Source organism: Sorex fumeus, unplaced genomic scaffold, assembly GCF_029834395.1.
Source record: "Sorex fumeus unplaced genomic scaffold, SorFum_2.1 ptg000007l, whole genome shotgun sequence".
NCBI lineage: Eukaryota > Metazoa > Chordata > Mammalia > Eulipotyphla > Soricidae > Sorex > Sorex fumeus.
In genome coordinates this window covers 44,251,216-44,275,792 of record NW_026606064.1, presented here as the reverse complement: position 1 = coordinate 44,275,792, position 24,577 = coordinate 44,251,216, and the positions used below count along the sequence as shown (strand labels likewise).

Here is a 24,577-nt window from a genome sequence, read left to right as displayed (position 1 = left end):
AAATTTGCAAGAATCAAGGTATTTTAAACAGTGATACTTGTATTTTAAAAAGCTGGTGATGGTTCAAAACCAAAGATTAACTTGGAAAATGAATGTTACAGCCATATTAATGTAAACTATTATAATTTTAATATAGCAGTCAACTTTTTCTAACCTTCCAATAACTTAAGTATAATGATTATGACAAGTCTGCTAAAGACTATTCTTGACTCACCTATTAATCACCAGAAAAGAACCCCAAACCATTATCTTAAACATGCATATTCTTCTCATATTTTCCCTAGGGTATACCTAGACTCAATGCCAGGCCCATGCTCCTTTAAGGCATAATTGATTACCTAAAAGAAAAAGATGTTTTCAAAACTAAATGAAACCACATAAAATATTAACCATGTATTAGCTAGATGTCAAAGAGGGGAGGAGCAATTTGAATAACATTCAAATGATTTGAATGATATAACTAATTATGTAACTAATTTTCTTTAAATGATATGACTAATTTTCTTTTAAAAGTAGACAATAAAACAACTGACTGCTTCATTTATCAAATACGGAGGTTTGTATAACACTATTGAGTTTTGCAAGGAATGTTTTAAGAAATTATTTCCAAAGTATCTGTTGTAAGTATATCTAGTTAAGTGGGTTAAGATAGCACCTTATTTAAAATTAGATACTACTCAGTGAAATTCACTTTGACCATCAACATCTTCTGAAAGCTCAGGATACTTTGACCAATTACAGTTGTAACTGCAAACACTAAATCCCCTTTGACACTGTCTTCAATCCCATCTTACATAACCTTGTAACTGCTCAAGAAGTTATTTTGTCAGAGTTCATTCATTTCTCTTTCATTTGAAACAATGGTTAAAATAAGTGAGTTTCAAGTAGCAGAAACTCCCTTTTCTTTTGTTAAAGGGGTAATTCCAAATTACAGTTTCTATTAATGTATTGATATATCGTATCCTATTCTTACTTTTGACAATAAACTAAAGCTGTATTTTCTTCATATGAATCTTAAAGGCTGGACATTTGGGACATTTAGCATTTCATGATTTACTAAAGCTCTTTCAGGTTCATACCAGGCCTGCTTGCACTGAGGATTGTTGGTAACAATTTCTTTACAGTACTATGAGGTACTTAGTTCAGTCAAGTCCTTAGGTTAACCAGCAGTTTTTGTCACCCTGATGTGCCTAACAAGGAAAGCATTAAGTTGGGACAATCACAAAAAGCTAGGGAACACTTCTTTTAGTAATTTGTGTGTATTTAGTTATATTTTATAATTAAAACAAGAATTAAAATCTGGGAACATCTGAGTCGCCCCAAAACAAAAAGGATGACCTGACTGATCGAATGCCTGCTAATTCAATTGCCGAGAATTCCAGTCATTAGCCAAGCAGTCTTCCAAATTAAGACATCCGGTCTCCTTCAATTTTCCACTTAAACTAGAACACAGAAGAATTGATCTGACCAATCAACTTAGGATAAAATTACCCATGAAAATGACTTGTAGTATAAAGATTTGTAGCTGAACAGAGTATTAGGGGGTGGGGTGAAAGAAACTATGCTGCCACTCCACAATTTTATAGGTTCAGATTTTTAGGGAATTACCTTAACATTTTTATCTAGGTGGCAGACACTGGGTCCGTTTTTTATGTGCACTTAGTACCATCTCAAATCACCAGATGGAAATATATTTCCATATCAGTAACTTAAGGTATTCTAAAACTCAAGATACCTCATACAGATTTCGGATCTATGCCATAACCACACTTTTAAAAAGCACACAAGAAATTCTCAGTTCATATAATTTATTGCAGTTAGCACACAGTTTAAAAATTCACCAACACACCAATAGTACAAAACTAAACAGCATTATAAGTTATTCCCCCCTCAGGAAAATAAAACATACTATGATTGTCAAAGCTAGATGTCAGTCTAAGTTTTAGAACAAAGGAAGAATGTGAAACTAATAAAAAGAAAAAGCAATCACTCACAATGACCACAAAAGAAAATCCAAAAGAAAGTCCGTTTTCTCACAGACATTGATTGTCTTCTCTAAATTAATAAAATTTTAACATAAACTGTATTTAAAAAAAACTAGAAACTCTTCAAGTAACTAAAGATAATGCTCCAAGGCCATTTTCACAGCTTTTTTTGTTTGTTTGTTTGCTTTAAATGCCATTACAGCCAAATTAACACACATTTGACCAAATATTTCCAAAACAGTCCAGCAACACACAATGGAGTTTTCCATTCAGTATCTTAAGCACAAAAATAGGCTATGTTTACAGTAGTTAAGGCGATCAAATTTTAAACAAAAGCAATTAAAAAAAAAGGGAAAAACAGCAAACGTTTTCCATGCTACTCCCATAGACCTTATTTGTAAGTGCAAGACAGGAAAACAAACACTGTGCAAAATGCTTTTGCCCTGTGTGCTGGTCATTAAAACCACACGTTGGGCTGCAGCCTCTGCTGCCGAGATACACATAAGTCTACTAACCCCCATCCCCATGTCAATCAAGGCAGTCCAGTCCTTTCAGCCTGGGGCTTTTTCAGTCCATAGAATCTTTTCAAGAGTTTTTTTTTGGGGGGGGGATTGGAAGGGTGGGGGGGGGCTTTTAATAAGGAAGAAGGGGAGAAAAAGAAAAGGAGAGCTAAAAAAGAATGACCTATTGTCAATTTGTGCAGTAGTTATTCTAAAAATGCTCAACTGGGTAAATGTATACACCTAAACTCTGAGCTGGCATGGGTTTTGTGCAATTAATTTGTTATAAATGCACACTGCACATGCAAATCTTTAAGCTGTTTGTAAACATTTATATTTTCCTTGTTATGTAGCAAAGTTATCAATTTGCAGCTTAAGTTTTTATTCAGCTTAACAGTTTCAACTTAAAGACAGTGGGAAAGTCAATTTAAATTATATAAAATAAAAATAAAAACAGTGCATTTACGTTCTTCATAACACCAGGTTCTTTTCCAAATGGTGCTATTTTTCTAAGGAAATTAAATAATTTTAAAACTCACTCGTTAAAGTTATACAATGCAAACAAAGACAAAAAATATATTGAAACTCATGCATTTCTGTAGCGTTAATATTTACTTTTCAAGACTCAACTAAGAGCATCAACACAACCTGTCAAGTTCTTTGACAACCCCCCCCAGCCCATGTAATCAATTACAGTATACAATAACAGTAATTCACATTTTCAACACACAGTTCAACACTGCTGAAGCTGCAATATCCTTTTTCATCCCAAGCAAACCTTCACAACGACAGCATCCCAGTGATCCCAGTGTACTTTCAGAATTTCTCTTAATGGGAACCGTCAGAAAACCAGAAGTTGCCACAGAAAGTTTTAAGTCAACTGCCTGTTTAAAAATAGATAATCCAGCATTTCAGAAAATTTCCATTTGGGTCTAAAAGCATTCAGGTTTCCAACAGCCAGCAAGGGTTCATGCAATTTGAGACATATAAAGAGGATAATAAAACCAAAGGAATTTCTATCTTTTTTTTTTTAGGAAAAAAAAAAGTGGGAAAAAGAGAGTTCCAAAGACAAAGCAGTGTTGACAAAATTAAGCCATATTAAAAGTATTTTGTGATAGGACAATTTGTTTCAAAGTTTCTTATTGGCTTACTTCCCCTTAGCCCCTGGAAAGAAAAACACCTCTCTATTCTCTGACTTGTTCTAAAGTTTCTTTTATCAGAATGCTAAATTAGTGAGATTCTCATGCTATTCTAAAGTGCAAAAACAAGTTAATATTCCAACTTTTTAGTTCCAGGAAACAAGACTGCTTTTAGACCGTACCACAACTATATAGAGATCTATTTATATATATGTATAGATATATTATTTATATATATATAGATATATATAAAATTATTTCCAAAGTTCTTGAGAGCTATCTTCTAAGGTCCAGTCTCTGACAGTGGGCAAGCTCAGGGCTTCGCTTTTGACAGACAAGGAGTTCACCAACTCACAGTGGAACTTGCGGATGTGTCTGTACAGGTCTCCGGACTGTGTGAACCTGCGCTCACACCACTTGCAGGCGTGGGGCTTCTCGCGCGTGTGCACCACGGCGTGGCGGCTCAGGTTGTGCGAGTACTGGAAGCTCTTGCCGCACTGGGTGCACGTGTAGGGCTTCTCGCCCGAGTGAGTCCTCTCGTGACGCTTCAGGGTGTACATGCAGGAGAAAGTCTTCCCGCACAGTGAGCAGGTGGGGACGTTGACATCGGTGGCCGGCTTGCTGCGGAGGCCGTCCTGCTCTCGGAAGTGCGTGCTGAGGTGAATCTGCAGGATGTGCGGGCTGGGGAAGACCTTGTTGCACAGGGGGCACATGAAGATCTGGCCCGCCGGGCTCAGGATGTTGGAGACATAAGGCAGCAGGCTGCTCTCCATGCCCCCCTCCACCTGGACCCGCTCATTCTCTGGGGTCATCATCTCATCATCGCTGGCTTTGTCCTCCCGCTCGAGCTCCCTCAACACCGAGTCCTCCCTCAGCGGAGCCAGATGGGCCGGCTCATACTGTACCCTGTTATTAGTGCTCACACTTTCTTTCACAGTGCTATGTTCCATGTCATAGTCATTAGTGCCAACATCACTCTCATCACAGGAGGCCTCTTTCTCCACCTTCACCTGCACCAGGTTGCTTCTCAGCACGTCCTGTGAAGAGAAATAAGAGCTGTTCAGATTTTCAACTCCTGAAAGGCTGGACTTGACAGACAGGTCCAGCACACAGTCAACATCTGCTGAATCCCTCACGGAGGTGACAGACCTCTGGGACAAAGACTCTGTTGAGCTGCAGGGACTGGCTACTGTTTTTCCAGCTGCTGTGGCGTGTGGCTCTGCCTCTCCGCCAGCCTGGGGGATGCCTGCTGAGTCTGAAGGCAATCGCATCCACATGTTCCCAGGCTCAGCCGCCAAGTCCCGTTTGCTGGGCAGGATGTTCAATTTTTCATCTTCTCCTTCATCTTCATCACTGGGCAAATCGCCTGCCATGTGGCTACTGCCATCAGAGAGACTCTCGACTTTGTCTGAACAACTTGAAGCATCTTCTTCCTTTTTGGTGCTGTCTGCCTCTGTGGTGGCTTTCTCTTTCAGCTTCTTTTTGCAGACTTTGACAATGTCATACATGTGGAGATAACTGGCAGCTGCTAGCACATCTTCAATGGGCAAGTCTTTGAACTGGAGTTTCCCTTCATACATGAATTCAAGCAGGAGAGCAAAAGCTGGAGCTGTAACAATGTCGCTGTTCAGATGAACAATGTCTCTTTTGTCCAGCTGGTCCTTGTAAAAGAGGTGGAAATACATGCTGCATGAAGCCAGTACGGCTCGGTGTGCTCGGAACTGGGCATCTCCCACCAGAACAGTGCAGTCACAAAGAAAACCCTGATGTCTCTGCTCACTCAGACACTGCAGCAAATGTCTACTGTGGTCTGGAAACTCCATACTGTCTTCATAACCTAGAAACAGAAAGATTTCTGATAAGAGCCCAGTCAGAAACAATTTTGAACTCTCCAGACCCCACATAAAAAGAAAAAAAACAAAAAGCTTGGGCCATGGAGGTAATGTCCTTGATTTTTAATCAGGCTTTATAACCCAAGGGCTGTGAAATCACACATACACAACCTGAGGATGAAAGGAAGAAATGTATACTTTTCAAACTTCCTTGCCTCAGTCTATGACCAATTTTACCTTTCTTGAACTTTAATCAAGTTTTAAAGCCTTAATTTCTGCAAGTCTCTTATTGCGTGCGAATAAGAATTTTGATCTCTTTCAGAGGAATTTAATTAATTCTACCTATCAAATTATGTCCGTCAAAATGGACAGAATAGCTTTAACTTCAAGGGGAAACTCAGAACAAAGAGAGAAATCTCAAAGTTATTCTGGAAGATTCAGAAAACTTAGGTGATCATCTTTTTTATGATTTTTGATACTTGGCTGCACTTTTGCACAATTTAAGCACACACACACACATTTGCCTAAATCAAGAAAAAATAAAATTACATAATTAGCCCAGAAATTAGCAAACAACTTACTTTTAAAGTCAGAGTGTTACAACAACAAAAGCCATGCGTACAAAAACAGATGTTAATGCCTTAAGATTTGCAGGTATAGCACACATGTATGATGAGATCAGAAGGAACTAACACCAACAGATGGAAAAGATCATCTTTACTATGAACAAATCCAAACATTTCTATAATTGCGAAAAAGGGTTCTATTTCTTTGCAAAATATGTGCATCGAGAATATTAAGAACCAAGGGACATTATTTAAATCTGAATATTCTCGTCTAAACTTTGAGCCACTGCAAAACAGAATAAATGAATTCTGTATTAAAATTCAAACTTTTAAATAAATACAAAAACCATATTCAAATGATACTCAAAGGCACTACAGGTTCAACGCACCCCACCTCCACCCTTCTCCTGCCCCCCCTGCCCCCCCAAAGAAAACCCTTGCTAGAAAAAGAGAAAGGATTTTTGTGTGTGACTGTCTTACCTCAGTCAACAGACAATACTTTGTTTCAACATAACTTGATATATTTTGTTTTCTAGCTAGCTTCTACTCTTTCAAATATGCTTTGTTACTCTTGTTTTCTCCGGAGGGAGGGATAAAGTGGAAAGGGAGAAAAGAGGAAGATTTACAAAAGGGCCAAAATTCAACTCCTTAAAAATAAAGAAAACCTGACTTCCCCTTTCCTATGACCAGAAGTGAGGCTCCACATAATCCATCTCAGCAAATGTTTTGGAGATAGATACATACTAATATTCAGAATTACTTCCCTTCTTCCTCTACACTTTGAAACTAAAACTTTCACCCTAAACCAAAAAACATCCTGCAAGATGCCACTGCTAGAATAAACCCAAGATTTATAATACAATCACTTTAAGTGCCCCACAGCTAACATCAATCCTAATCCTTGAGAGGGCTAAAAATAAAGATTGGAGGGCAGCTCACAAGGTAGCCATGATCAAATTAGGAGGCTGAGAGGACAGAGAGGGACGAAGAAGGAAGCTTATAAACATCTGATCCAGCTGACTGTGGCCATATGGCAGCTGCTGCCCAGATAAAGAGATTAAGAATAGAGGAGTGCGATTACAGCTGTCTGGCCAATTCAAGCAGCTCAAATCTACAAGTTCTAAATTAGTCGCTAACACAAAAACTCCTGCAAATAATTATTGTTATGCTGAAATAAAAGATCTCTTAAATATATATTTGAAGGAGAAATGAGGAAACCAGTCAAACTATTCTCCTGGGGACAAAAGTTTTTTTTTCCCTTCTTAAAAAATCTTAGGTTTCAAAAGCACTACAGCTGTATGTTTCAGTAGTGCTGCTGAATGTTTTGAAGAATAAAGTTTCACAGTGGAATTAATTACACAACAATCTAGCTTTTTAACTAGAATAATCTTCTCATGTAAGTTTGAATGCCAGATTCCATACAATTTACTATTTCTTCCCCCCAAAGCAAAAGGAATCTAAATAGCAGGGAACAACAATAAAAAGGCACAAAGTGATCTCAAAAAGCATATAAATACCAAACCTTAACATTTCAAAAATTGAAATATTTCTGTGTATTATTAGTTACTTGCTCAAGTAAAAGGAATAAAATATAAAACTGAACAACCCCAAGACTCTAATAAGATGTTCATTTAAGACTCAATTTCATATATTATTCCTAAACTGGGTTAGAAAAAGTAATGTGATTTTTTTAATTAAATAAACAAAACACCAAAACAGAAATATGTTCAATCTAATCTCTTGCTACTCCTACCTTTAGGACACATAAACCTGATTAAGTCCTTTCCTCTGAGTCTTGCTGGCTCCAGGTCTGTTACATCGGTGGAAAAAAAGCAGACTAAGAGAGACAGATGCAAAGTGGAGATGATGTTAGAGAGGAATGAGATACCTTCTCCACCACAGATCCGCACACACTAACTCCCTGTCTGTGTGTTAGAATAAAAGGCTGAGGGATGGCAGGCTGTCAGCTGCTCTGACATCATGTTCAGATGGAAATGCTACCTCCAGCTGTGCTCCTTTTAATGCCATATGCTACTCCTCTACACTCCTGCCACCAGCTTTTTCTTAGGAGAACTTTTCTCTTCTGTTAGTATAAACAAAATACTTCAAAGTCTCCTTTTTTTTCCAAACTTTCTAACAGAAGAAATTGAAAAACTCAGCATATGGAGTTCTACTGTATTTATGGAATAGCAACACTTCTGTCTTAAGTTGGTGGACTGGCTTACATACTGACAGCACACTCAAGCCACGGTGCTATTCAGGAAATCCAGATTCACTTTTATTCAACTCCAACGTTTAGTTTCAAAGGCTGCTTTTGGATATTTAAAACCAACCCATTTGACATCTCCAGTCCCATTTCAACATTATTATGGCACTTTCCCCCCCTTTTTTTATGCTGAGATAATGGCATACATGTTTCAGAATGTTGGAAGACTACGCAGAACTATTACTTCAGCCTGGTTCACCTTATTATCTCACTCTTAACTACTTATCTATAACTACCTTCTCAGTAAAATTTCTCACACTGCCAGTTTAGGCAAATACCAACTCTCAGTCTCAACAAGCTGAAACTGCACTTTTTGAAATCCTGGAAAGTATTTCAGTACAATGAGGCAAATTAATAAACTGATACAAGTTGCTACACTCACTTAAACTCAATGCAGCACCTGCATATCTTATTTATCAGCAGAGAACCAAAGAGAACTCTTTCTTCCCCTTGATCAGTGTCCCATAAAAATCTCCTACCACGCTCCCCTTGGGTCACTCTGTAATGTTCAAGATCACAAGAAAATCTGTGTGTGCAGAAGGGGGCGGAGAGGGGAGCGAGGTCCAGTTAGTTTGGGAACTTTGCAGTTTTACTTTGTGGATCTTTTCTAACGGCTGATGAAATAGTAATGTAAGCCTGACTGGGCTGACCAGTGCCCAGCGATGTGCTGCGACAGCTGTGAAAATCAAAGACACCTTCTTAGGAGGCAGACTCTTGGGAGAAAGAGCAGCAGAAAAGGAGCTGGGGACAGCGGCGCTGGTGATAACGAGCCCACTTTCTTTAGAAACTCAAGGCAAAGATGTGAAAACTAACAAAAACCCACGTTTCTGTCCTGTCTCACGTTCCCAGTCACAAACTTAACTTTCTCTTAACTTCTCAATGATGATATAATGAAGGTCTATTTCAGAAGGCACTCTTTGAAAATAAATTCCTTCTCAGTCACACAACCTTTTCTCCACAAAGGCCCTCGCCCCATTCCAATATATCCGACATTAATCACCCCATTTACCCAGTGGGGTGGGGGCTGAGTGACAGTTTAATGAGTCCCAAGCACCGCAATGGGCCAGCGACTTCCACTCCACAAATCATCCCCTTCAAGTCTTGCTACCGCGGGTCCAGAGAGGTTTTGTGAGGTTGGATTTTGTTTTTCAAAGGGCGACTGGGGGGCTGGGGGGCACGGACTGGGGAGGAGGACGAAATGCAAATCTTTACGTAGTTCGCTGTGCATAAAACACACAGGGAAAGAGGAAGGTTAAACCACAGGGAAGGAGGTGGAGGGCGTAGAGCCGGTGCAGCAGGAAAACACCTTTAAACAACAGACGAGAAAACAGACCCGGGTCACGGCAACAACAAAAGAAAAGTCGTAAGAAGAAGGGGGGTGGGGGGGAGAGGGTGGTTGCTACCGCTTCCCCGACGCCACAGCGCGCGAGCCCCCGGGGCCTCCCGGCAACTGCACCAGCTCGGGAGGGGCTCCCTCCCCCGCCGGCCCCCTCCCCCCGGGCGCCACTGCAGCTGCACCGGTCCCCGGAGCCGCGGCCGTCCCGGGCGCCACTGCAGCTGCAGCGGCTCCCAAGCCCCCTCCCCCAGCCCGCCGCCCTCCGCACCCGGGAGGCGCCACCGCAGCTGCACCGGCCGGGAGCCCGCCCCGTGCCGCAGCTGCACCGGCCGGGGGGGGCGCGGCGCGGAGCCGGTGAGCCCGTCCCCCGCCCGACCCCGCAGCTGCAGCGGCCGCGTCCCCGCGTCCGGGCCTCCCGCAGCTGCGCCGCCCCCCACCGCCCCAACAGCTCTAACCGCACAAACTAACTCCACTCGCCCCGGAGCCCCCGGCCCGGGCCGCCCTCCGCCCGCACCGCCCCGCCAGCCGGGGCCGCACCGCTAGCGCCCGCGCCCACCAGGGGGCCGGGGCGCGGAGGGGGCGCCGGGTCAGGGGCCGGGGGCCGGCGCCGGGACTCACACGGAGCGGCCCTAAGTCACCGCTTCCCCGCCGCCGCCGCCGCGTCCTCCGCCTCCTCCGCCTCCTCCCGGCCGCCGCCGCCGCCGGACTTGGTGGGCTTCCTCCTGCTCTTGCCCCCCTCCCTCCCGGCCCCCCCCGCCCCCCAATCCCGGCTCCGTCGCCCGCTCCCCTCTGCCCCCTCCCTCCCTCCCACCCACCCCCGCTGGCAGCCGGAGGAGCGCGGCGGAGCGAAGAGGGCCCCACTCTCAACGGCTCCCCATGGCAGCAGCCCAGCGGCGGCCGCAGCCTGCCAGACACAGCGAGGGAGCGAGCGAGGGAGCGAGCTCTGAGCCGCCGGGCCGGGATGGGGGGTGGGGGGGCGGGGGGGCGGGGGGGCAGGCGGGGAAGGGGGAGGGGAGGGGGCGGGAGGACGCACCACGCACGCACGCGGCGGCGCCGGCCAGATGTTTCCCCCCGCCTCCTTCCTTGGCCCGCCCCTCGCCTCCCTCCCGCCCGCCCTCCCTGCGTTGGGCTCCGACGATTGGCCGAAAGCGGCAGAAGGGGCCTCCCTGCCCGCCCCCAAGCCACAGTTTCCTCCAATAGAAGGCCTACTTTCCGGGAGGGCGGAGGGAGTGGCGGGCAAGTGTGGGATTGACAAGACAGTCCAACGAATGAAACAGGCAAATTGGAGCTGCCGCTCTCAAGGACCAATCGCAGGCTGCTATTGCTAGGTGGGGCGGGGCCTAAGGCGGGCGGGGGCCGGTAGCGGAGCGGCGCGGGGTGGAGTCCTCGGGCGCAGCGGCGGCAGTGGCAGCGGCGCCCCTCTGGGTGCCTTGGCCGTGAGAAAGTGAAAGGATCCCGCAGGCGGCTGCGACAGCTGCGGTGGGAGGGGCTTGTTTCCAGGCTCTGGCTGGCGCGCTTTTGGGGGGTGAGGGGAAGGGGGAGAGTTGGGGAACAGGCTTTTAGATGTGCGCCGTGACAACCGTAAACATACTTTGAAACGTCCTGGGGCCTGGCTGCACTAAGTTATGCAGGTATTCTGGGGAGGTAGGGCACCCGGGGACGCCAGAGCGCCAAGTCCGGCCTTAGGTAACTCCCTCCGCTCCCTCTGCTGTAAGTTTTGGTGCCCAGGTCCTCGCCGTCCCGAGCGCTTCATAGTAGGACTGAGGAAAGCTCTTTTGCTGCTTTCTACTCTGTCCCGTCTCCAGGTGGATCCCGGGACGCTGTGGACTCTGTGGAGACAGTTTCTGGGCGCCGTTTGCTTTGCATCATCATGTTACACATAGACTGGGCAGAGCACCTGTATTTCGCGCAGAAGTCTCGTGTCACGTGTCACGTGTAACTTTCACAGTTGCAAGTAAAGTTATTTGCCAAATTACTAAATTTTAGGGAATTATAATGAAATTGATGTTTGCAGGCTCCTTAACCCGAGTCCTTGTTACATATCAAAACACAACTTTAAGCTCCAAGGGAGAGTGTTGGATGTGTCGCCTTTTCTCCCTTATTTCCCTTCAGAAAATAAACTCAATATATTGAATTCTTATTCTTTACAGTTAAACTTGACGATGTCCAAAAAGAAATTCAGAAACCTCTACCCTTATGCAATTGAAAATCTTGTGGAAGAGGCAAGAAGTACACGGAAAAAAGTTTGAATAACAAGTGAGAAAAAATGGTTCAAGAAAATAAAATAGTTGCATAGTGAGGGAGTCAGTACGCTAGCAATTGTCAAATGAAACGTGTTTATTCTTTGCTAACTGAACCGGGACTGGCTAGCTTGTTGCTAACCAACTTGCCAGGAGACCTTTCAACTGGGCAGAATGTGCTTTCACTTTGTTCCAGGTCAAATGGGTAAACTAAGTTGAAAGTATTGTGTGGGCAAGTCAGACATGTTGAATTACTAATAAAGTAAAAACAGAAACGTAAAATTCCTGGAACTGAAATGCCATTAGAAAATCCTGTTAGTAAGAACTGTGATGTTCACTACTCTCTTCTCAACCTTTTCATATGTCTTCATGATTGATCACTGAGGTCAAGGTCATCCTGGATAACCAGAATTTTTTATTCCATGAAACAGATTGTTGTATGTATACTTTTGATGAATTCTAAATCATGGAGTCTGTTGGTAGAGGCCCAATTTCATTTGAGCCTGTTTCAAATTAAGGAAATTCAGAAAAGATCTTGATGAGTGAAAGGCACTATAAAAAAATGTGTAAAGGAGAACATGCTTCAACAACAAATTTAGGGAAAAGGAGTGGGAAACGTTCACATTCTCAAAGCTGTTTCTCATGTACAAAATAAGGAAATCGACTTTCCCTAGATGCATAAAGTATTTGATAAGGTCAGGGTATTAAATAGTAATTCATAAAATAATAATCCATAAAAGCATTCAGATAATCCCATAGAGGACTTAGAATCTCAGTGCTATGGTGTTCATAGCTCTTAGAAATATTTTTTCAGAACATACCTGTCAGTATAGTAACAGCTTCAGACATGTGCCAAGAAGATGTCAGAAGTGAGCATTTTTTAGATCAAATAGTCAGTAATAGAAATTTTGAGAGTTGAGTAGTGTAACCAAAAATATAGATTAATAGGATAGTTAAGAAGCAAGTGTGTTACTCCTCAAATATGTAAAATATTTACAAATTTTCAAAAACATGAAATATTTATACAAAATATTTTGAATATTTCTGACAATATAGTCAGAATCAATAAAATGTTTGTGAAATATTTATTGTGTTCAATGATGAGATATAAAAGACAATGAAAAAAATAAGGCAGGTTTTCTCCCTCCTGGGGCTTAAATTTAGTTGTGGAAAGTATAAATTTACAAAAATCTAAGATATTAGAGAAATTGGCAATGTAATAGGATATGAAGTCAGACTAAATTTAATATTCAACTGCTACAATCACCTTAGCCCTGGTTCCAGGTATGGTTATCTTTACTGTGCCCTTTTAACTAGAAAACAATTTTTATAGTCTTTGATTTTATTTTAACTTGCCTTTAAACATACTATACAAATATATTTTAATAATCTTTGGGACACCAGCATACAAATTATAAATAAAATATTAATATTAGAGATTCTGTTAAACATAATGATGACTGTATTGATAATACATTGGAACCATGGAAGACAGTAAGTCATACAGTAAATGCCACCCCTGTCTCCAAATAAACTCCTCAAAGTAGGGTATGTTTACCTCTACAACACACTGGTTTAGCAAATTGCCAACCTGAAAAGTTACTTGTTTGGCAGAACTTGAGAATTAAGCATCTGTTTTTTTTTTCCCCACTGACACTATTTTAAAAAAAAAGAAAAAGTATATGCAGTCCTTATCATTATTTCCTCTGAAGGAATCCCAGTTCCTATACTCTTATCTAATCCATATTTTTGGAAAGTCCTGATAATAAAGTTTATGTATGTTAGCTTAATCACGGTTAGATTTCTTTCCAGAGACTGATACCAAAAGTGTTTTGGACTAATAACTAATAATATAATATTTAGACAGAACAAATAAAATTTAGTTTCATGAACATCTCTTAAAATGAATGTCTGGCTTATAAATGTGAACCAGAGATCAACTTCTCTTTTAGAAAAAGACTTCATTACATTTGGTCATGGTGAAAAGCGTTAATTTTTGAATGTTGACTTCTTATAAAATGGTATGTATCATTTTATTTTTCTTCAAAAAATAAAGCAAGCACAACTAGTAAAGGGTCATAGGTTTCAAAGTATGAGGTTGTAAATATGACTAAGTTTACAATCTAGGAAAAAAATAAAAATTTTGCTGAAACTTTTCTTAAGTTCATTTACTTTATGAAAAACATGTACCGGGTATTTACACTGATATGTGTACTGTAAATAAGCAAAGCAAACAAACAGGAAAAAAAAAACAGTAAAAATAACTATTGGATACCCTGAAAAACATTGATGATTGCCAGTAAGAAAGGGGAAAACAGGTAGGAGAAATGGGTAGATGGAGTCATTTTGATTATTTGATAACACTTGAACTTTAGTGGTAGTTATAGTGAGGCTTATCCACTTACAGAGTAATTAGACTGTAATCCTGAACTTTTATAGTAATGCAAAACAATAGTAAATTCCTAAATTTTGTTTTAAATAAAAATCTACTTGCTTTAATGTCATAGAACATTAGAAAATTAATGAATTTATTGTTCTCTCTCTAGTTCTCCTTCTTGCTTTCTCTCTTTCTTGTCCAGCTTTTACAAGTGAACAGGTTGAAATGGCCTAACATTAGAAGGTGACAGAAACATAGTTGAAGCAATAATTTTAAAAAATACAAAATGTAAATGAAGAAATGCATACAAATACCACAATTACGTATGAATAAGAAGCATATTTCTTAAAAGATGTCATTTTAAACCATGTAATTTCATAAAGCATATTTTATATCATGTATTATAAATTCTGTAAAACCCGAACATAGTTATTAAATCATGAACTCTTATAAGCCACAAATAGGAGATAAATTATGCTGATTCTCAGCCCTGGAGCAAAAATAATGTTAATAAGGTTTTGATACAAGGGTTTTAACAAATTTTAATAGATCACAGGGGATATACCTACTATACTCAAGAAAAATCAGCCTATGCCAGTAATTCAAACCTGTTTGAAGGTTAAGGGCTGAGAAGAGCAAAAGATGCAATCTTCCCAGAACCACTTTTCCTGTGTAGCAAGTTTTCAGTTGCTTACTGTAAAGCAGTTCTTTTATAATATCATCATAAATCCTGAGACAGCGTAATGGCTGAAGGAGACTAGGTTTGGTTGAGACCAAGTCTGGCCTCTTCAGAGAATTTAGAAAAAACAGAGTCACACCCAGTTCACCTTTTTCTTCTTTTTCTTTTCCTGCTCTGTGCATGCAATAATGCTTATTGCCTTTAACTTTGTGCTATAAATGCATTCATTATCCTCTTTGTGTATGATCACAGGCAACTTTCAAACCACATATTGACTGTTCTTTGTTATATAGTATATCTTTCTGCCATCTATTGATATTTTAATTAATTAGAAACTATGTAAGCATTATTCTAAACAGCTAACTTGTACAAAGTTAATATGTACTCTTGAAAATTACACAGTATCTCCAAAATCCAGATGTTGGAATCCATCATTGGATGGATTGATTTAAAGCATGCATCAGTTTGAGTAGTTAAAAGATGCACATTTGTGTGGATGTGAACTAAACTTTGGGTGGTTGATCATAATGTACTTTATACAAATATTAGATTTTAGAGGTACATACCTGAAACATTCATAATATTTAAAACCAATGTTACCTCAAAAAAATAAAGGTGCATAAATCTCACTTGTAGTTTTTTATATTAGATTTAAAAAAAACTCAGGAACATGACTTTCCAGATAAATAGTTGTTAAAGAAAGATTTAATATGAACTTAAAATGTTTATTCATCATTCTTTCAATAATGTATATCTGTAAAAAGTATTAATTATTCTAAAATTCTATATAACACATAGCAAATTGAAGTGATTTGTTCAAAATGAAAAAATGAAACTTCAAACATCTCAATACTAATATTATTTATTCAGTTGCCTAAATTGTACAGTTTGGGTACAAACTGTTTGTACCCAAGCAATTTGGGTACAAACTAAAAAATTTAGCTGATTTTTTTTAAAGAGATAGAGAGATTGTCAGTAAGTAGTAGTGATACTGCACCTAGTGTATATTAAATGATGTGGTAGCCAAAGTTTAGAAAACTCTGTTTGTCTTCCATTACCCCTTCCTTTTATGCTTGCTCCTCTCTCAAAGGCAACACTTCTTGGACTTTAGAAAAAAAGAAAAGTAATAAATTCAAATTTTACTGAGAACTCACAGTATGTTAAAGAAAAATCGGATTGCATTTTTATAGTCCTTGTAATTTTTTTACCTGTATTATGTGTCAACAATACATGAAATTTCATTCCTTCTTATATTTAAGACGATTATGTGAAAGCATCATTGTGAACCTATTGAATAAAAGCAACATTCCATTTTTATTTCAATGGTTAAAAAATATATACCAAACGTATTATATAATTTTCTTAATAAAATTATTTCACAAATAATTTCCATAAATTTAATGTAAACGTCTTGAAACATACCAAATTCATGTTATTCCTGATAACAAGAATAGACAGACGGTTAAAACTCATTCCAAAAATTTACTTCACTCTTAACGATAACATGGAGCTCTGAAACTAACTTCTCTTACAAAGAACTAACATTTATGCTTAAGACTAAAATGATTATTTTTAAAGTTCCCATTTTACAATGCAAATGTGTATCTAAATTAAACTTAGTGAAAAATAAACGTTTTACATCGAAGCTGCAGTAATGATTTTATGGGAGACAATAGGAAAAGTGGTTCTTGAATATGAATGCAGAGAAAACAGATTTCAAATTCCCTTTAGGTATCTGGAAGCTTTCTCTGTTCTCCAATCTCATACTTTAATTTATTGGCAAACATGTACATGGGCAACTGAGAACCCATTGCTTTGAAATTGTTTTTATAGAACTGAGGCCATTCAGCAAGATAATAGTAAAAAAAAACTAGACCAGAACAAAAAATTGTCAGCTTTTCTGCAATACTAAACCATGCATTTGGAATATAGAACAGACTCAGGAACACAGAATAAGAGTCTATTTAACTAGCAAATACATGCCCAACAGAGTATTACCAATAGAGACCAATGATGAATGAACAACTTAAGATATAATAGCTGTAAAGAAGAGAGAAAGGCAGTAAAAAAAAAAAGAGGTAATTGAAGAGAGGTGTTAAAAAAAAGGATCTTAATGATTGGTGGCAGCAATAAGGTAAAACAGATATGTCAGCATTTCTTCTTAGGCTCTGCTCACTTTCTGACACTATGTTTTGGTCAAACTACTTTCTTTCAGTAATATTTTATGAAATGTCTTAAAAGTTAAGTGAATAATGGTCATTAAATCTTCCCAAATACAAAATTGCCACTCGGGATAATTCTGTAGGTGTTTGCATGCATGTGTACATATGTACATGATCCTAAGCCATTGGTTTGGTTGGGGTTTTTTTTCTAGTGATGTGTTTAACATAAACTACATGTTCTTCCAATAAAATATTTGACCCCAATTATAGCCAGATGGATGAATTATTACTGAAATAAAATAATTGATCAACTTCAGTAAAGTGAATCATAAAAAATACCATTATCAGAGATACTTTTTTTTTGGTTTACTGTGTTTCTTCTTTGGCTATAAACCCCTCAATGATAAGCCCATTTTTTATGACATTACCATTATATTCTTAGCATCTAAAGTGATGTTTCGCACAGAAGCATTCAGGAAAAGACTAATCAATGGGAAAGTGTGGGGAAAGAAAAGGAGGAAGTGAAATGGAGCAAAGAAAATGTGTAGAAAGAGAGCTGGGAAGAAATGATTTACACCTTTACATTTTTCCAGAGGCTGGAGGAAATAGCTTTACATATCCAACTACTTTCTTCAAACTCAGGAAAAAGTGAGCAGTTCATTCTGTATACTAGAAAAAAAGTTCCATTTACTCTGATACCTCACAGAAATAACCCAGATGGACATTATAGAATTAAATCTTGATAGATTCATAAAATTTGTATCTGTAGCATATGTAAAGAGTTATTTAGCTTAGTCATTTCAGAAATGAAGATTTATGCTCTCCTAAGCATAAAATATATTAAGCATAAGATATACAAGATTACTATTTGTGGTGCCTTGTAAGAATGTTGGAACAGAATGGTTAAGTATCTAAGTATCTTATCCAAATCACCAAATTAAGATTGGTGAGTTGGAGAATTATTCATCAATTCATTACGATATAATTCTTTAGATTCTTAAAAATTAAAATTTGAATGTTAGAGAGATGATACAAAGGTTAAGTACTTGCTGTGCATGCAGTTCAATCCTGCGCATTGTATTCGGTCCCCTGAGCACCACCAGGAGTGACCCTTGAGCACAGGGTCAGGAAGAGACCCAGGTGTGGCCCCAAAATTAATTTTAAAAGAAAATTTAAGAATTATAATCTGATATTAAAAATGCACTCTATTGGGCAATTTATCCTCAAGGAAAAGGTTAATCGTCTCAATTGAGCTACAAGCTAAAATTTGAAAGAAAGAAATTATTCCTGACTCTTCAAGTGTAGCTTCAAAGAAAGGCATATGCCCTTGATAGATATATAAATGAAGTTGCCTCAAAGCAAGAGAGTTTTCTCTTTCTGAAAATTCTAAGTTTCTGAATCCTTTAATATATTTAACTGAAATTCTATACTCCTAAAACTCTATAATATTGATAATTAATGGCAATTCCGTTTTTAAAAAAGAGAGTAAGATCCTAATAATAATAAATTTGGGACAGATGAATCTATAAAACTGTGTATATTAGTGCATCCTGTGACTGAGAGATAAAAGTTATATTTTCATTTGCATGGTTTGCTGGGTTTTATTTGGCAGATACAATAACACAGGCTACATAGAGATCATAAAACAAAGTGAGAACAGCAGCTCATTTGGTCACAGAATGTAATGGTTATGGCTAAAGGGCTTACATAATTCATCTCAAACCCTTATGCCTATATTTATTATTGTTTAAATGAAAATCAAACTCACAGCCATAGGAGGGATCTGGTCAGATATTTTATTGAAATCTTTATTTCTTGCAGAGCTCCGGAGATTATCAATCTCAGCAATACCTAGAAACAGCTACAGAAATATCCAATAATAAGTGTAATTGACCTATGCACAATAATCATTTCTATAATACTGTGTCTCTAAACTACTAAAACTTCCACAAAATATGCATAAGTAAGGAGAGAGACCCCTTTTGTTCGTCTGACTTTGAATTACCAGTTAGACTTGGAGAATATTCAGAGCAATTGTAAGTCGTGATTAAGAAAAACTGTTTAACTTTCAAATGATGTTTAATATAAGAAATACTCTGAGGGAGGCTGGGAAGGAATAATGCAGAAGAAGATTGTGATATTGGCCTAAATGATTTCACATAAGTACACTATCTTTGAAAGCATTAAAAGTATTTCTATGATGTTATCTTTCTGAAAGAAGATTTATAAGTCAATAAATTCAAATAACTTTATTCTTATTATAACTTTAATGTAGGTCTCATAACAGAAAGAGTTTACATGATATCTATATGTAAACGTAAATTTTATAATGTTGATTAAAACTGTATGCCACTCAATAAGAGTATTTTACATTTCTTGCATGTTATATTTGTAATTAAAGTAACCTTGAAAATAAAAGTAAAAACCTATCTCTTAATCACTTTTTAAATGACTAGCATACCCTCTTCATAAAAGTATAGTAGATATAAAAGTGAATTAAATCATATGATCTAAATTTTACCCACTGTGAGCAAGTTGCTGTTTTTGGAACTGGATTCTCAATTTTATAAATCCATTATTTTTACATAAATCTATATATGTTAAAGTGATTAGCTCTAGCTTTTCAAACTTGAAAATTTTGTGCCACTGTTACTATATACTTACGTGAGCCAATTTTTAGGGGAAAGAAAAATATAAACAAAAGTTATTTTAAAGAAATTTGGTTTTGCACTTCTGGGGATTGAACCCAGGGCCTCACACTTGCAAGGCAAGCTGTCTGCCACTAAGCTACATTTGCAGCCTTTAAAAGATAGTTATTTTAAGCTACTTCTAACTGTAAGTAAATAATTCATTTTTTAAGTAATGAGATCATTGACAGACTTTATCTTTCTTTGGGAGTAAGCCCAAGCCGTATGCATGTGTGTCTGCATGTTAATGTGTGTGAAAGTATGCTTTTTGTTGCATATTGCTCAAATTTAATGGAAAGCGACTACCAGTTTCACCTCCAAAAAAGTTGAGTTACATTAAAAAATTGGAGAGTGTATATCTTCATTCTACGTAAAGTATTATTGCCATAAATGTATTATAGCCTTTGTATATTCTTGTTAGGAAGGTATTTTTTGAAAATATATTTTCTTTTAACCATCTAATTTTCATGACCTGCATGAAAATGGAAGAAATCTGTGCAGGGGAAACACGGGATTATGAGAATTTCGAAATTTAGAAAAGGGAGAAAAGATCAAAATGGACAGTAAAATAAGCAAAGAAAATGGAGAGAATCAAGACATAAAGCAGCTCAGGTATAAAAACAATTATACAAGTTTTTCAAATAGTTTATTTCTGCCCACTACACAATTTTCTTACATTCGGGAATAACCTAATATTTTAATTTAAATGTCCCCCCAACTAAATTAAAAAGCAGTCACATAATGCCTTATAAACATGAATGTCCAAATGCTAAAATCTTGAGTTTAAGGGGATCCTGCTGCTATTGAGGCTTGCCATTCCATTCAGATATACATGGATTTCTGAAGCAAGAAGAAATAAGAAAACAAAACCATAATTTTTCAAATTTTAAAGACATTAAGAGGCTTTCTGAGTTGCCTGTAAACAAGGCAAGTGGATGTTAGTTGGTCAGAGTGAATCTCTAGATCCCATTATCCTAAACAGTGAATCATCATTCCTGTTTTCCTCCCTACCTTCATGCCATGTGATGAATACAAACCTCAACTTTATCACAATTATTTTCCCTTAAGTTTCCTCTTCATTTCAGTTCTTGAAGCATATTATAACTACTTTTTTTTCAGTGTCACATCTCTAATAGTCCTTATTTTCACTCAAAATTACAATACAGGGGACTATGGCCAATGCTATGCAGATGGCCAAATAGATAATAAAGACTCAGTTCATGAATAATATCCACTCAGAAAGAGGACAAAAGCAACAGGAAAAAAGAGCCCAAATTGGACAAAATGTGCATGCTATATTTAAAAAAAAACACACATGATCATTGTCAGAGATCATTAAGGGTGCCCTGTAGTTTTAATGATATGCCAGTGGCACCAATTTGATTTGACTGTTTGCTCTTATAGTCAATAAAAAAAGTCATAACTGCCATCAAATTTAAATTAAATTTATTTTCTACATAGCCCTTTCTGTTTTCCTTGTTGTTTTTTCTTTTATAACATTAACACTTTTTTTGTTGTTAAAAAATGTGTGAAAGATTAATTTGTAGAATGAGGGGAGCTGTGGGTGCACAGCACAGGACAGATGGCGTGGGTGGGACATGACAGTTTTCGTCTGTGGCATCATTTTGTTGCTGCTATTGCAAGTGAGCAAAATAAAGCTACTGCTACCACAATAATTTCTTTGAGGGACCCTTAGATAAGGTGTGTTCTGCTGCTCAGGGAGGCAGTCACCCTTTCCATCCTATAGGGCCAGCCCATCATTTCCTCAACCTAAGCATACTTTAAGGATTGTGTTTATCTACAATTCTACCCAAACTTTGCATTTTCTCATAATACACTGTATTACATTGTATTTTCTCATAATACACTGATTATTTTGAAATGAATTGATGATTTCTTCTCTGTAACATCCTACAGTATAGATCCCAATACATGGACCTATAGTTGCAAAAGAGAATGATTTTCTTGTTTGAAAAGGAGGAGATATTATTGTTTTGTATCAGCCAAAAATTCATTCACATTCAAGGGGAAGGAGAAATAGTACAGTTTTATATTCAAGGATTTGATCCTTTGATCCTCTCCCTCCACCCCCCAACAGTCCTAATTTACACACGCATTGTAGGAGTTCACTATTGTAAAGGTTTTTATTGAAGGATAAAGCAACTACCACGGAAAATCACTGTCATATGGCACACACAGACATTCTGAGAAAAAGTAAAACTTTAAGAAGGAAGAAAAGGGGAATTCAGGACAGCATGTGGGAGGGAAGATGAGTTCTTTTTATGCACAAAGACATCCATTAACAATATCTTTATCAGTTTCATTCTTCCTTGTTAGTTGAACCAACCTGCAGTGCCTAGAACATGTGAATATTATTGCAAATAAACGATTTGGGGCTGACTGGAGGAGGTGGAGGAGTACATAGTGAGTTTATATGAAAATAATTATTGGCGCATTTATGGACTAGATTTGCCCAAAGGCAAGTCTCCACAAAATATTTATCTTCAGTTAGGCTTTCTGTCATAGGGAAGCAGAGTAGTATATGACAGCCTCTTAGCTACCACAGAGTTAAACACATTCCTTGTAGTGTTGCACCACCCCTTTACCTTGACATCAGTGTATTCTGGGGCATAAGGTATTTAGTAATGAGGATATTTTATATTTTTATGTTATTTTTCAACTTAGATCACTGAATTTTCTAGAGAGAAAATGTCCCATGTTTTTCATTGACATACCAGAACTACAGCGGTCCTGGACATAGTGAGAGGCCATGATAGAGGCAGTAAGATAGTAGTTAAAAGCATGGCCTTTGGAAGCCGACTCTAGATGTCTGGCTGCTGCTAGCTATGTAGTTTTAACCACCTCTGTACAAAAGAGGACTACAATAGGAATATTTTTTTATTATTATAGAGCTGGTGGGGGAAAATTAAAGATAATTCTTTATAAAGCATTTCAGTTCTTGCCTAATGGTAGTTTCCTCGGAGACACTTTCCAATGCCTGATTCGAAAGGGCACTCCATATCACAAATATGGACTAGGTGAATGGCTTAAGGAGCTCAAACTCATACTTTGCAGTCAGAAGCTCCAGATTCAGTTCCTGGCACCACATGACAGAAAGTGTTGGGGAGGAGGGGATCGGTATGATCCAAAGTTTAAAAGATACCCCCAATTTTTGGTATGAAACACTTCTTTCCTTTCATTTAGGATATCATGGGGGAAGAATACAGTGTTGGATGTGTACATGTGAATGAGGGATAAAAGAGAAGAACAGATATAAATTTAGGGGCTGGAGTGATAGCACAGCAGGTAGAGCATTTACCTTGCATGTGGCCGACGCGGGTTCCAGCATCCCATATGGTCCCCTGAGCACAGCCAAGAATGATTCCTGAGTGGAGAGTCAGGAGTGACCCCTGAGCATCGCCAGGTGTGACCCAAAAAGCAAAAACAAAACAAAACAAAAAACATATAATTTTAAAGAGATATGTACAATATTACATAGGAAGGTGGGATAAACAAAGGTGTCTACAGCATATCTTAAGAGAGTTGCACATTTGATATGTATCTATTCAACCAGAATTTCTCCATGATTCAATATAGTAATGGACATTATAGAACTGCAATGCAGAAAGAAATGAAGTACAGAACAGTCTTATTCATTCAAACACACAGATATAAATAGATAATGGATAGATATCTTCCCCCAAATCAATACTGTGATCACAATTTTAGCCTTCCTTAAATTTAAACAACTGCAAAACCATGTATACTCAGTAACTTTTATGCATCTTAAGACACAAAATTTTAAGTACCTTTCTTTTTCCTTTACTTAGGGTTTAATGAAGTAATATCTATGCCCAGAGCATGAAGAGTTAATTCACTAACTCCAGAGGAGTTCTGATGGGGAGTTAATTCACTAACTCCAGGGAAATTCTGATGGGCTGAGATTAGAGTAAAAATGGCAAGTTATAAGCATCACATAGTTTTCAATTAATAAAAAAAATTATATCTAAAATTTTTACTATATTTGTCATTATTTCTCTCCACAATAAGAAGTTTGAATATATTAAAAGTAGTTAAAGGGGCTAGAGCAATAGTACATTGGGTAGGGCATTTTCGTCGCACGTGGTCAACCTGGGTTCGATTCCCAACATCCCATATGGTCCCCTGAGAACCACCAGGAATAATTCTTAGTGCAAAGCCAGGAGTAACCCTTGTGATTCACCGGGTGTGACCCAAAAAGCCCCCCCCCCCCAAAAAAAAGAGTAGTTATGAATTTTGGAAGTCTAACCCAATAGCTATTTTCCCTTTTTGTTTTTGTAATGAAACTCAATCTTTATCAAAAGCACGGCTGCCCCAAATTAAAACTATATTTCCCAGATTAATTTGCAACTACATGTTGAACATTAAAATGTAGGTGGAAGTGCTTTGTGACAATTTAAATATAGTTGATATACTTTTTTTTTTTTTTAACCTGGGTTCCTCTGTTGGTCCTTCATGCATGAGGCTCGTCCCAGTGTCCCAGCTTGTGGAGAGTGGCTGAGATATTCAAGCCTGCTTGACTCAGGGCTCCACCCAGACCCCCAGTTTTCCAGCCACACCCACAAATTGCCCCCAGCATCAAGTAATCTCATCAACAGCCAAGATTCAGAGACTATAAAATAAAGCTCCTAGAAGAGAGCAATGCCTATAAAAGCAATTAGAGGCCACCACAAAAGTCTTCGTTCCTCTCGGAGAGCCTGGCAAGCTACCGAGAGTATCCCGTCCACACAGCAGAGTCTCGCAAGCTACCTGTGGCATATTCAATATGC

General features: G+C 38.5%; 1 protein-coding gene across 2 annotated transcripts; it reads right to left on the bottom strand.

Annotated features, from left to right (window-relative positions):
- Positions 1–1,791: 1,791 nt before the first annotated feature.
- Positions 1,792–10,398, bottom strand: ZBTB18 (zinc finger and BTB domain containing 18). 2 transcript variants are annotated; one of them, XM_056131835.1, is made up of 3 exons: positions 10,243–10,398; positions 7,776–7,859; positions 1,792–5,461 (listed from the first exon to the last, which is right to left on the bottom strand). In XM_056131835.1, exons 2-3 carry the CDS (start codon positions 7,786–7,788, stop codon positions 3,879–3,881), a joined length of 1,596 nt encoding a protein of 531 aa, XP_055987810.1. In that variant the 5' UTR covers positions 7,789–7,859; positions 10,243–10,398; the 3' UTR covers positions 1,792–3,878. The 2 variants fall into 2 exon arrangements, with proteins under 2 accessions (XP_055987810.1, XP_055987818.1); XM_056131843.1 differs by lacking the exon at positions 7,776–7,859.
- Between the last annotated feature and the right edge of the window lie 14,179 nt (positions 10,399–24,577).